Source organism: Cynocephalus volans, chromosome 12, assembly GCF_027409185.1.
Source record: "Cynocephalus volans isolate mCynVol1 chromosome 12, mCynVol1.pri, whole genome shotgun sequence".
Classification (NCBI taxonomy): Eukaryota; Metazoa; Chordata; class Mammalia; order Dermoptera; family Cynocephalidae; genus Cynocephalus; species Cynocephalus volans.
In genome coordinates, this window is record NC_084471.1 from 86,410,452 (window position 1) to 86,424,781 (window position 14,330).

Genomic DNA, 14,330 nt, shown 5'->3' on the forward strand with positions numbered 1-14,330 from the left:
ATTCTGGGCAAATCAAGAAGTGGCAGTTAAAGCATATTTACAGACATAACCATAAATACTGTAATTGGCTAAAAAAAGTTGTAAATGGTTGCTCTGGAGAACAAGAATTAGGGTTAAGGTGGGGCCCTTTTTTTTTTTTAAATTTATACCTTCAAATACAATCTGATTTTTAACCAATATGTATATGCTACTTTCATACAAAAAAATAAATAAAATTGTATAACAAAATCATATGAAGAGTAGAATTCTAACTTTTAAAAAAAATCATTCGAAAATATAGACCTAGAAAAAACATAAAGAGAATACCCAAGTATTGATTGTGGTTTTTCAATAGGCGGTAAAATAACAGGTGATTTTAATTTTCTTCTTAGCATCTTTATTTCTGAATTTTTAACAATGGATATAAAGGTTTTATATTTAGAAGAAAAATGAATTAAAAGTGAAATATGCTACTAATATGTTATTACAAAGAAATGAAAGTGTTCCTTCTACTTCTACATTACAAATTACAAGTTTTCTATTGCCCCTGCTGCACTTGTCCCCACTCCTTCCTCTGGCCCCAGGCTGTCCGGCTGTTGGCTATTTCTGACATCCTTCCCCTTTCAAGGATGCCTTTAAAGCTCACTTTATTTAATCAGAATTAAAATGTTCTAAAGGGAAAGGGAAATAAGTAGTAGGCTCTGCCTTCATCCTGAGACTCTCTGCTCCCTACGTCACTTTCCTAAGAAGAGCCCCAGAATGAGAAGTCTGTGGACGTGTCCATTTGTTGCTGGTGAAAGGCAAGATCAGTGGTTCTCAAGTACGGTCCCCGGACCAGAAGCATCAGCATCACCGGGCAGCTTATTGGAAATGAAAATTCTTGAGCCCCACCTCGGACCAACTGAATCAGAAACTCTGGGGGTGGGGCCCCGTAATCTGTGTTTTATCAAGTTCTCCAGGTGATTCTGGTGCAGCTGAGTTTGAGAACCACTGGTCTGATGAATAGGAAAAAACTGCGAGTGTAACGTATTTGGGGAATTCCTCATAAGCAAAGCCTGATCTCTCCCACACTCTCCTAGCCCTTTGCACATACCTTTGAAGTAGCGAGTATCATGGTCTATAGTTGTTGCTTCCTACTATCTCCCCGTTAAACTGTGGTCTCTTAAGAGCAGGGACTATGGCTTTTTCATCTGTCTCTGAAAGCACCGCAGAGGAGGAGTGAGTGCTAAGCAGAAACAAATGGTGTCGTTTGTTAGGAACCATTCCAGCTTTCTTGAAAATACCTTACAGGCTTCCCCCTCAGCAAACTGAACCGCCTACCTCCTTGTGCTCTTCATATACCCTTCCCAGACACCCTACCTCGATGGAATTCTCTCGGTACTTTCTAGTGGATATAAATTTCTACTCGTTACTCAGGTTAAACTTTTGCAAGGCATAAGTCACTCTCATACTAATTATACATTTGTCTGTATATGGTTTCAGGCATTTTTTACTAACAGTGATGAAGCTTCCTCATGGCATTAACCCCCAATCTTCATTGTCATACTGTAGATCTTATAAATTAATATATAAAGATTACTAAGTGCCAGACAATGTGTGAAGCACTTTATGTGACCTAGTTCAATCCTCACTAAAGTCCTGCGAGGTTAAGTATTCTTATGTCTACTTTATAAATAAAGAAACTGAGGCTCAAAAGACTTAAGTTTGCTGACCAACTCAGATTTCTCTCCCATCCTCCAAACTCACATACTTGACTATCTACTAGATATCTTTTGGACCAACTCAATTTGTCCAAAATGGATGCATCTTCTACCCCAGAGCTGTATTCTTACCTTCTTGAACAGCTCTGCAATCCACAGACACCCAGGCCAGAAACTTCAGTCATTATGCACTGCTTTAGCTTCGGTACTTCCCAAGTCCAATCAGACCTCAAGTTCGTGCAGTCCTATGTCTGTCGTACTCTCTCTTAAATCTGTCTCCTTCTCATCTTTATGGCTCCACCTTGGTTCAAGGCTCTTCCAGCCTTCCATTAAATTTACTGTAATGAGCTCTGTGATGGACACCTCCTGTGGGCGGCCACTGTCTATGCTCTTCTGCTGGCAACAGCAAACCTGGGAGCCTCTCCTCTCCCACCGGAGAGTTTCCAACATGTCAGAAGGTTCCCATGAGAGATTCCCATGTTGTTCATGGGATTCCAACAGGGTTGATTCACCAACCTTCAACCCAGGATTGGACATGTGACCAAAGCCTCAGCAATCTGTGTGTTCTAGCCTGCGGACTACAGGAAAGTCAGTGTGAACTAAGCTGATCCAGAGGCCCAATCAGGGGACATTTTCATGTGAATTACTAGGGAAGACAGAAACTCTTTCCAGTGAGATGAGCAGGTCTAAGAAACCATATGTGCTTGGAGCTTCTGAATGTCATTATGGGAAGAGGGTCCACCGGGGGATAAAAACAGCTTAGAGAGAAGCAAAGCTGAGAGATGGACAGGGGAAGAGGCAGGGAGAGAGCAGGAGATAGTCAGAGGGCCAGACAATGCTGATGACACTGGACTGTGATGAGAGCGAAAAGAAGCCTTTATTGGGTTAAACCACTGAGATTTTGGAATTGTTACAGCAGTTAGCATACCCTGATGAACATACCCTAAAATGTATATGGTAACATAGTTTAATGTACCCCTCTGCCTAGTGGTTGGGGAGCACTGGATCGTTTCCGTAATCTATGTTTCCATGTTGGAAAGTAGTTAAGGACACACTTTTTTTTTTTTTTTTTGGACCGATAAGGGGATCGCAACCCTCGGCACAGTGTTGTCTGCACCACGCTCAGCCAATGAGCGCACCGGCCATCCCTATATAGGATCCGAACCCACGGCCTCGGCGCTACCAGTGCCACACTCTCCCGAGTGAGCCACGGGTCTGGCCCAAGGACACACTTTTTTGAAGGAAGTTTGTTAAAATAAAAAACAATAAACTAGTAATTATTATAAAATATATTTTAATTTTACTCATCATTATTTACCACAAAATTTTAAAAATACCAATATATAGACAAGAGCAAGTTAGCAGGAAAAGAGCTGGAAATTGTATAAAAGACATCTAAACTCAAGAATGTACGAGGAGTAACACATATACACCATATGCTCTCAAATGCGTTCAGAAAGCATATTCCAGGGTGGACAGGTTTTCCTCCTAAAGTCAGCTTTTCCTGGCACCACATCTGGAAAGCTCTCTAAGCCAAAGTTCTTATATTATGTGAGAAGGATCTTCCCAGACTTCCCTTGGAAAGCATTTCTCATAAACAACCCACACCAGACAGCTGACTTCTTCTAGACACAAAAGTCAAAAAAGGCTCTCATAAGCACCATGGAGCTTGGAAATATTAGTCTGCTAATGAAAACAAAGCAGTACAAAAATGGAAAAGTGGCACCTAGTGGTCACTTAGTAGTTTTTCTTTATGGCTTCTAGATAATTGTAGATGTCATCTCTTCTATGCCCCTAACACTGTGCAGGGCAAATCTGACTTTCCAACTCCAGAGCCCCACGGTGACCTACCTGAGTGGTTGATACCTCCTTAGAGAGGATCTGAAACCGGACACCACTAAATATGGTCTGGCAACTAGACATTGGCTGTTTCATATACCTGTGCCCCAGAGTTTACAGAGATTCCATAAGTCTGACAACCGCTATAGCCTTTTCTGTTGTGACACTGTAAATAAACACTTCCTTTTAATTCCATTTATTTATTAGAAAGCTCATTCTATATTTTCATGTTTGTCTTCCTGTTTCTCAATGGATTTCCACATTTAGTGATGACCATATGGTGTCAACATACTTATTTCATTTCAGGCTATCATCATGTAATAAAATAACTGATAAATATCTGATATATATATATATATATATATATATACACACACACATATATATGTATATATGTGTGTGTGTATATATATATATATATATATATTTTGCAGCTGGCTGGTACGGGGATCAAACTCTGAACCTTGGTATTAGCACCATGCTCTAACCAACTGAACTATCCAGCCAGCCTGATAACATTTTCAAGTTTACTATTTTCAAAAAAGTTTTAAATTTGGTACATGGATAGAGGCTCATACGTATCTGATTGTACTGAACCAAGGATCAATAAATAATTACTCTTTAAACATAGTATTTAGAGGTAAATATCATCCTTCTGGTATAACATTTGGTCTACTTCAATAATATCCACTTAATAAAAAGTTCTAGAACAGCGCTGTCCAATAGAAATATAAGGTGAGACACGTGTAATTTTAATGTTTTATTTTAGTATATCCAAAATATCATTTGAACATGTCATTAATATAAAATTGTTAATGTGATATTTTACATTATTTTTGTAATACTAAGTCTTCAAAATCTGGTATGTGTTTTACATTTGCAACACATCTCAATTTGTACTGGCCACATTTTAAGTTCTCAGCAGCCACACGTGGCTAGTGGCTTCAGCACTGGACAGTGCAGCTCTAGGGTCTACCGTAATGCTCAGGTCCTGTGGACTGGAATCACAGAATCATAGCTGGAAGTAAACGTAGACATCAAACCTCTTTTTACAAATGAGGAAACTTAGGCTCAGAGGATTTAAATGGCTTGCCTGAGGTCACACAGCTAAATTGAGACTGAACAGGGTCTTCTGATTCTAGGCACTGTTCTCACTCCACTGTTATTGTAGTGGTAATTCTTAGGGTTAAAAAAAACTACAGTACTCTTTTTATAATACTTTCATGCAATTTATAGATCAATTATTTCTCACCCAAATTAATTTGTAGGAGAAAGAAGTAATATAGTATAAGCCATAAAAATATCTGTCACTCCTAACAGCAATCAAATGTTAATGGAATGCATTTTGAAGGAAACACTAAAGTTGGGAGAACTACAGTATCATACCACATGGATTGGATTCTGGGTCCAGGGCAAGAGGACCTACAGAAAAATATAAGAGTGGACTGAATAAGGATTAAGCCATGCAGAGAGCATTCAATTGTCTATCTGTCCATTGGTCTGTTGAATTACTCTCCTGTCTCAAAGAGAAGAAACTGCCACTGTACAAGGCAGCAGTGGTCTGCCTCTCAATTCCTTGCATCATGAGGGTTCACCCCACCTGCTTTTGAGGCCGTCCAGCCAAGATGGTCTATTTTGCTGCCACTAGCTCAGGTAGACTCTTTAAAGGCCAAGCCCAAACTGCAATGGTTCATTCAGTCCCCTAAAAAAGTTATATTGGTAGGCAGGCCCCTCTGCCTGATTTAGAGAATCTGTAGTGATCTTTCATCCTTCTTTAGACTTAATTATAATGCTTATGCTGCTGCACAGCAATCCCTCCCTCCCCCACATTGTAGGGTTTCTTTGGCTTATTCTAAACCTGGGGGTCTCTCAAGTCTTCAGGTGTCAGACCAGGAATGGTGCTGACCCTCTGATATTGCTGGAACACTGTATCAACTCAAGAGAACAACGTGCCAACACATCCTTGCCCACACAACCACTGCAAATTTCACACTTAAAGGGAACATTTGCTTTTGGTTATTGCCTGTTGGTATGTTTGTCATTAACATGTCTGGTGAAAGTTCTACTCTATCTCCTACAGCTAGAGAAATATCATGCAGGGTCAAAATAATGCTTTGTTTGGTGAAGGGCTCTGAGGGGAAGTTTTCTGAAAAGGTGTAGCACCATATAAGAAAGAAAACTGGATTTGAATCCCACATTGGAGCCTGGGGGCTTGTCCATTAGTTTCCAGCCTATCTTACTTCCATTTATGAGGCACAAAAGAGAATATATAGGAACACACTTATATATACATATACATATATGTATATAGAATATATGAGAACACACTATAAAGAGATATTAAAACATAAGGTGTTATAAAAGTATGATCCCCAATATGTAGATATATAGTATTTTAAATAATCTTAATATTTCACATTCAATTTGAACCACCTCTGGATTAATTACTGTTTCAAAAACTGCTCTCCAAATTTTTAATTAAAACTACAAAACTGATATTAAAATTATTTTTCATTGTCTCATGATTTTAAACAATGTACTTACAATTTATTCCACTACCTTTGGTTACAGGTAATAATAACCGTAATTGCCTAATAATCTAGAAGGCCACAACTAGTTCCTGGGTCAGTTAATTAATCATTTAACCAGTGAGATTGTTGCTTTCCCAAATGTGTATGAAGAAACTAGTTTATAAACATAAAACATTAAAAATATGTGAATTTAATGTGTGACTTTACACAGGACATTTAATCTTCCTGGGCCTACTTCTTCCTCTTAGACTCACCTTTTACTAAGCATGTTTTCAACATTAAAAACCTGTTCTATGTGTAATGAAAGTCTTGAGTGGTTATATTGAGAATAAATCTTATATGCAGAGGTTAATCACCAAGATCCAGGGCTCAAGATCTTTCTTTTTCTATAAGCAAGTCGAAACTCCTTCAACTTTTTCTGAGTTTTAAATAAGAAATCATCTCACTTAATATCCATCTTAAAGTGCTCAATTAAGCATAATTACCCCAGCTTTGTGCTTGCCTAAATCTACAAAGATGACACACAATATTCATTGTGATTATGACTATAAATTACACTGTCGCTTTAAATGTTCAAGAACGCCCTGTTTTCTTAACGTGTGTAAGCCCTGTCCTCAATTAAGGAAATAAGCAAGAAATGGAAGTGTTCCAAATTACACAAACCTACTATTATAAGTGAATCTTAGACATAAGAAAAACATCAATATATTAAATTCTCCAAACTGAGAAAAACTGCATCAAAAACAAAAACAAAAACAAAACAATATGTACATGATATTCTTGGTTTTAGCAAAACTATGGCAATTAGTGAATTTAAACTGTTTCACTAAGTAAAGGGGTCTGTAATAAACTCTAATTGGTTCTCTTTGGAGGAAAACATCATATTTCCCCACGTTCCTGTGAGAGTAAGGTGCAAATGTATAAAAATTGGTAGAATATTCATAAAAGATAAATACAGTACTTTAAACATAAAAATCAAATGCTAGAGTGTCCACTGGATGTCACTGAAGTCGCCAGGTTCCCCCAGACCCCCCTCTGCTTCTAAGTAATTCATGAGTGCAGCCATGGCTGTGTCATCATTGTCACACAGGGCATCGAAATCCAGCTGGGCACCATCACCTATCAAATTAAAACACAGGCCCGTGTGAGTAAAGGTGATCAAAAAAGGCACACATTTCACATACTTGGAGGTTAAAAAATGATTATCATCAAAAATGGCAAAGCAAGGCTGGAATACCATACAGTGTATTTCTGAAGGCAAAGTATAAGTCTTAAATTGCAGAAGCCTCATATATTTTAAGTGGGTCACCTATTTTTATAACAATCTGCTGTCACATAAATTGCACTTAATTCATCTGATGCATATAAGTGAGCTAGTCTATGAGTTTTGTAACAGAAACTGACACCACTAAAGGGTACAGATTCCTAGACAGTTGGAAGTTAGGGACTGGGGGGGTATGTGTGTGTAGAGAGCCTAGAAGGAGAAATTTAATTTGAATTTACTTTGTGAAAAAACTCTGTTTGGTTAGTCCTAAAATGAGAAGGCTGACACAAAAGCTTCATCTACCAAAAGCTTGAAATTTTCTTATAAAAAGGGGTAACCAGATTTTTTATTGAAAAAAGAAAAAAGGAGGAGTCATGGAAATGAGATTTAAGTTAGAGATTGGAACAGGTTCTAGAAATTAAGGGTTAAAATGCAGATAAAGATTAACCAAAGTTTTCAAGATAGCTTTCAAAGTGCAATAGAATTTGAGATAATTAATATGTGGCTTGATGTGTGTTTGAAGCTGATATCCAGGTTCCTTCAAGTCCTTTGATTCTCTTTAACATATGCTTTCAGTAGAGCAAGGTTGGTTACAGGGGGTATGAAACCATGTCCTATGTGTTGAACCTGCCCCCCAAAGTTCACGTGTTGCAAACTTAATCCCCAATGCAACAGTGTTGGGAAGTGGGGCCTAATAAGAGGAGATTAGGTTATGAGTGCTCTGTCTTCACAAATGGATTCACGTCGTTATTGCAGGATTGCACTGGTTATAAAAGTGAGTTCGGCCCTTTTTTGCCTTCTGTCACCCTCTCACCTTCTACCATGGAATGACACAGCAAGAAGGTCATTGCCAAATGCTGGTACCTAAATCTTGGACTTCCCAGCCTCCAGAAACATGAGCCAAATAAATTTCTGTTCGTTATAAATTACTCAGTCTGTGGTATTCTATTATAGTAGCATAAAATGGACTGACACTACGTCATTTTAATTTACTTGATTTGGACTTTGCATAAACATTATTAAAATGAATGGTTACATCTTAAACTTTTTATGACTTGTACCTTTCTAAATTTCTTAATAATTCTTGATAAGGGACCTCTTTTCTTAGGTAGAAATACCTTAGTTTTATTTAAATTGTGTGTAGTTAGCAATACCCATAGCTGATTGAGTTGATTACTGAATTTTTAATGACACATCCATTAAGTAACATACATTTTAAAATCGAAAGTATGATTATTGTAATTAGAAATTTTGAATGAAAACATCTTAGTTTAAAAACTATTTGCTTCTCTGGAAATCTCTTGCACCTGAAAAAACAGTAATTAAGAGGGAGTTTTTGGAAAACCAAAACGGCCAGCAGTTTGCAAAGAAAACTTACTGGGGAGGGGTTCCTGCGTGTGGACAGCAGCTGTGCTCTGGGTTTGCCTGGTAGGCTCCAGCTCCCCTATTTCAGAAGGACTTAGTGGAAACAATTCTTTATTTGACATCTGAAAAGACAGTCACAATAACAGTTAGTAAGGTTCTGACTTGAATGAAGTAAAGACCTCTCAGAAGTTACTGGACAGACCCGGCCCTGTGCCAGCACCTCCATAACCACCCTACACACGGCAGCTTGCACTTACTGCATACGAGGTGCCCAGCTCTCCACAGGCACCATCTCACTCCACTCTTCAAATGTGAGGTAGCTGTGTTACAGGTCATGAATCTGAAGCTTAAAGAGACTGATATCTTGCCCAAGGGTTGAAGCCATGATCTTAACCCAAGGCTACCTGACTCCAAAGCCCACATTCTAAAGTTTTGGCTTAAGAAGGAAAATTTCCTTCTTCCTTCGAATGCTCGAAGTTATTTCAGTTTTTAAAAAATGATGGCAGAACTACAACTCATATAAAACTACTTCAAGAAATACTGTTTTGGAGTGGGTAACGGATTAAACCAGATGCTTTCATCAAAATTACTGGCTAAACAATCTAATCAACGTAGCTCACAAAATAAATCATTTACCTACATTGCCTTATGCATTTACCTATAGAATGCCTATATAATGTACACTACTTAGAGATTTTTATTATTATTTAAATCAGTTTTTCAACCGGGGGGGGGGGGGGGGGGGAGAAGCTATAACAACCACAATTACTTGAAGTTGATACAACAAGCAAACAGAAAGGACATTGTTGGGGGGGAGGGGGGAGGGAGGAGGGAGGGAGGTTTTGGTGATGGGGAGCAATAATCAGCCACAATGTATATCGACAAAATAAAATTTAAAAATAAAAATAAATAAATAAATAAATCTGTTTTTAGCAGATTGCCAGCAAACGTTTGCTAAATGTATAAATAAACGAAAGTATAAATGACAGACCAGAAGACTTATGATATTTGTTTAAAAATACATATTGGTATTTTCAAGTTCCTGTTTGTCCCTGGTCAGGTGTAATTTTTTTTTTTCCTGTATTCTTATACCACTTATTTTACATACCTACTTTATAGCTTTTTGTTGTCTGTGTTATCTTAGAATTATATTTTATTTCAGTCTTCCAGCACCACTAGGTTTAGCCATTTTTTATATATGCATTAACATTGCATTTCAAATAGCTAGTATTTGTTCAATTGAGTTAAATAGTATATGCTACTTATCTGCAGCTTATATCGTTTGTAAGTTTTTTTTTCCAAACCACAAGTATTTTTTCATTCATTGAATTGGAACCTATTAAAATAACAACAATAATAATAGCTACCATACATTGAGCACTTACTGTGTGCCAGGCACTGTTTTGAGAGTTTTTGTCTATTTTTCTATTTAATCACTTAATTTTCACGCACTTCCAGGAAATCAATGACATTATTATCCCTGTTTTACAGATGAGGAAGTTGAAGTATAGATAGTTTAAGTAACAAGCTGAGGATACACAGCAGTAAGTGTCTGAGTCATGACTTAGACCCAGACAGGATGCTTCCTACAACTTCACCCTTAACCACTATTCTACACTGCCTCTTAAAAACCACTGCGTGGCCAGAAAGAGTTCACTTTTTTTTTTTTACAGGATGGCTTCTTTTCTTAAAAGAAATCATCAACAAGGAGCAAATTTTATTGTTCATTTATTTCATAAATATTATCATTTGCGAGTGTACTTACATTCCTGCAGTTGACAGTGTGAGCGTCTTTCATTAAGTCTGCTGGACTTGAGTCATCAAGGGATGAAGACGACTGTAACCTGTCAAAAGTGATACATAAAATGTTTGTTCTATTTACACATTTCAGAAGGAAATTTTCTCCTCTGAATGCATAATCATCTACTGATAAAAATACAGGAACTTGAGACTGAGTATCTTAACAGCTTTCCCAATTAGACTGACTTGTTTGGTGCCAGGCTTATTTTGGACTATGGAGTGCTGACACTCCATGGTAATAAAAAAATAAAGCTGTGAGGTAAAAGCTCTTAAGTAAATCATGTTACCTGCCAAAGTAGCATGTGGCAAAGTAACAGAATAACACAACACAATTTAAAACAGACACTCACAGTAAGAATCAGTTCCTCATCAAGATGCTAAATGCCAGAACTGAGAGTGAAGAAAGATTTATTGAAATTCTGTAACCCTTTTAAAGTGGAAAATACGTTATATTTTTACTATAACAGATCATCCCCAGGCTAAAAAAAAAAAAAAAATCAATGAAACACATACATAGTTAACAGAATGGCATAAAGATAACTTTATGTGTTCATGTATTCCCAAGAAAGCAGTTGAGGAGAAGCTATAGAGGGAGAAATTTAAACAGAGGAATGAAGTGTCTTAGGTAGGAAAACACAGAGATGAGAAGATTGGTGACCTATCTGGGGGATTTTCCACGGGAAAATCTATGTTAAGAGATTGGTCAGTTTTTCATTCTGCAGTTCATGTTTTCCAGCCCCAGCTTTATTAACATAACAAAATTGACAAATAAAAATTGTATATATTTACAGCATACAACATGATGCTTTGAGATAATGTATATACTGTGAAATGATTAAATCAAGTTAATTAACATATTCACCTTACACACTTACCATTTTTTGTAGTAAGAACATTTTAGATCTACTCTCTTAGCAATTTTCAAATACAAAGTACATTATTATTAACTATAGTCACCATGCTATACAATAGATCTCCCGAACTTATTGACCCTGCCTAACTGAAACTTTGTACCCTGTGACCAACATCTGCCCAATCTGCCCTTCCTACCCCAGCCCCTGGTAAACATCATTGTACTCTCTGCTTCTGAGTTCAAATTTTTTAGATTCCACATACCAGTGGGATCATATAGTATTTGTCTTTCAATGTCTGCTTACTTCACTTAACATAATGTCTTCCAGGTTCACCCATGTTGCAAATGACAGGATTTCCTTCTTTTTTAAGGCAGAATAGTATCCCATCGTGCGTGTGTGCGTGTGTGTGTGTGTGTGTGTGTGTGTATGCAGTCATGTGCCACATAATGGCATTTCAGTCGACAGACTATGTATATGACGGTGGCTATACCATATAGCTTAGGCATGCAGTAGGCTATATCATCAAGGTTTGTGTAAGTACACTCTATGATATTTGCACAATGACAAAATTGCTTAATGATGCATTTCTCAGAACATATCCTTGTCATTAGGCAACACATGACGACATACATCCCATTTTCTTTATCCTTCAATCTGTCTATGAACATTTAGATTGATTTCATATCTTGGCTATTGTGAATAATGCTGCAATGAACATGGGAGTGTAGATATCGCTTCAACATGCTGACTTCATTTCCCTTGGATAAATACCCAGAAGTGGGATTGCTGTATCATATGATAGTTCTACTTCCAATTTTTTGAGGAACCTCCATACTGTTTTCAATGATGGCTGCACTAGTTTACAGTCCCACCCACGGTGTGCAAATGTTCCCTTTTCTCCACATCCTCACCAACACTTGTTATCTTTTGTCTTTTTGATAATAGCTATTCTAACAGGTATGAGATAATATCTCATTGTGATTTTAATTTGTATTTTTCTGATGATTAGGGATGTTGAGTATTTTTTCATAAACTTGACCATTTGCATGAACTTGAGAACTAACTATATTCATTTATTTTAACAATATTATTATATTCTTCATTTGAGAACTAACTATATTCATAACCTTCACCCCTTTTTAAATCAGGTTGTTTTCTTACTATTGAAGAATAGTTGAGTTCTTTATATATTTTGGATTTTATCCCTATATATGGTTTGCAAATATATTCTCCTGTTCTGTAGGTTGTCTCTTCACTCTGTTGATTGTTTACTTTTTTCTGCAGAAGCTTTTTAGTTTGATGTAATCCCATTTGTCTGCTTTGCTTTCGTTGCCTGTGCTTTTGGGACCATATCCAAAAAATCACTGCCCAGACCAATGTCTTGGAGCTTTCCCCCTTTGTTTTCTTCTAGCAGTTTTACACTTCTGGGTATTACATTTAAGGCTTTAATCTATTACTAGTTGGTTTTTGTATATGGTTTGAGATGAGGGTCTAATTTCATTCTTCTGCATGTGGGTATCAGGTTTTCCCAGCACCATTTACTGAAGAGACTGCCTTTTCCCCATTTTGTGTTCCTGGCATCTCTGTTGAAAATCAGTTGACCATAAATGCATGGATTTATTTCTGGGCTCTCTATTATGTTCCAGTGGTCTTGTACGAGTCTGTTTTTATGCCCAGTACCATGCTGTTTTGATTATTATAACTTTGTAGTAGATTTTCAAATCAGTTAGTGTGATGCATCTGTGGCAGTATCCATTCTTCTTAAAATTTGATTTCCAAAACACTATTTTCCTAAAATTCAAAGATATTCTGAGTTTGAAACATATATAGTCCCAAGTATTTTAGATGGGTAATTATGGGCCTGTATACATACATGCCCACACATATATACACATATGTCTTTCTTTTTCCTTATACAAGTGAGTTATTATACTTACTATTCCTTTTTTTTTAATTCTGGGCTTTTTTTCTATTTACCATATATTTTAAAGATCTTTCTAAATTAGCATAAATAGAACCACCTCATTTTTAATAGTTGCAGAATATTCCATTGTATAAATATTTTATAACAAGTTATGGTTATGATAAATATTTAAATATTTAAACCACTACTGTATACAATGCAGCAGCGAAGTCTTGATCATAGATCTTTGCACAGTCGTGGAAAAGTATTTGCAAAAAGACAAAAACAAACAAACAAACAAACAAACAAAAAAAACCCCCCCAAAAAACCAAAAAAAACCCCAAAAACAAACAAACAAAAAAAAGTATTTGCTCCTGGGGTAGAATTGTTGAGTCTAAGAATATACACAATTACATTTTTTATGGGTATTGTATAATTACCCTCCAATATTGCACAAATTTATACTCCCCGAAACAGTTTATGCGTACCTGTTTCCTTATACTCTCATCAATATTGAATATTATCCAACTTTCAAATTGATAATCTTCTAAATGAAAAAAGGAACCTCATTATTTTTAATTTTGTGTATAAATATATCTTTAACTGTGAGTGGAGTTAAGCAATTTTTAAAGTTTCTTGGCCATTTGTATTTTTCTTTCTTTATGTCTACCAACTTTTTAAAAAATTGAATTATTTAAAAAAATTGTTTAATGACTATTCTTTACATTCTACATAAAGTTTAATACACGGTTTAATATATAAAAAGTATATAAAATTTAATAACTTTATTCTTTACACTATAAAACTGTTTATATATTAATACAGTCTGTTTTATCATATGAAATGCATACATTTTCCACAGTTTATGATTTATCTTTTAACTTTGTTATTATGGTGGTTATGCTTAAATTTTTAATTTTTATATAATTAAATTTATGTTTTTTCTTAATGAATTCTGGATTTTGTGTGATGTTTAGAAAGGACTTTTTCCAAACTCAGATTATAAAAATCCATACCTGCATTCTTGAAATACTTTTATAGTTTTACTTTGAACTCTTAATTTAACTGGAATTTATTTTAGTGTAAAAAATAAAG

At 36.2% G+C, this 14,330-nt stretch overlaps 2 protein-coding genes across 2 annotated transcripts in view; both read right to left on the reverse strand.

Annotated features, from left to right (window-relative positions):
• SMCO2 (single-pass membrane protein with coiled-coil domains 2) overlaps window positions 1-1,864 on the reverse strand; it is an 85,711-nt gene extending 83,847 nt beyond the window's left edge. Inside the window, 1 exon segment of the mRNA XM_063115703.1 lies at window positions 1,812-1,864. Coding sequence (XP_062971773.1) covers window positions 1,812-1,864 — 53 coding nt within the window.
• Window positions 1,865-7,031: 5,167 nt separating this feature from the next.
• Window positions 7,032-14,330, reverse strand: part of BMAL2 (basic helix-loop-helix ARNT like 2) — a 69,768-nt gene continuing 62,469 nt past the window's right edge. Inside the window, exons 15-17 of the mRNA XM_063115704.1 lie at window positions 10,444-10,522; window positions 8,692-8,800; window positions 7,032-7,168 (exon numbers count right to left, since the gene is read on the reverse strand). Coding sequence (XP_062971774.1) covers window positions 7,032-7,168; window positions 8,692-8,800; window positions 10,444-10,522 — 325 coding nt within the window. The remainder of the gene's footprint in view (window positions 7,169-8,691; window positions 8,801-10,443; window positions 10,523-14,330) is intronic.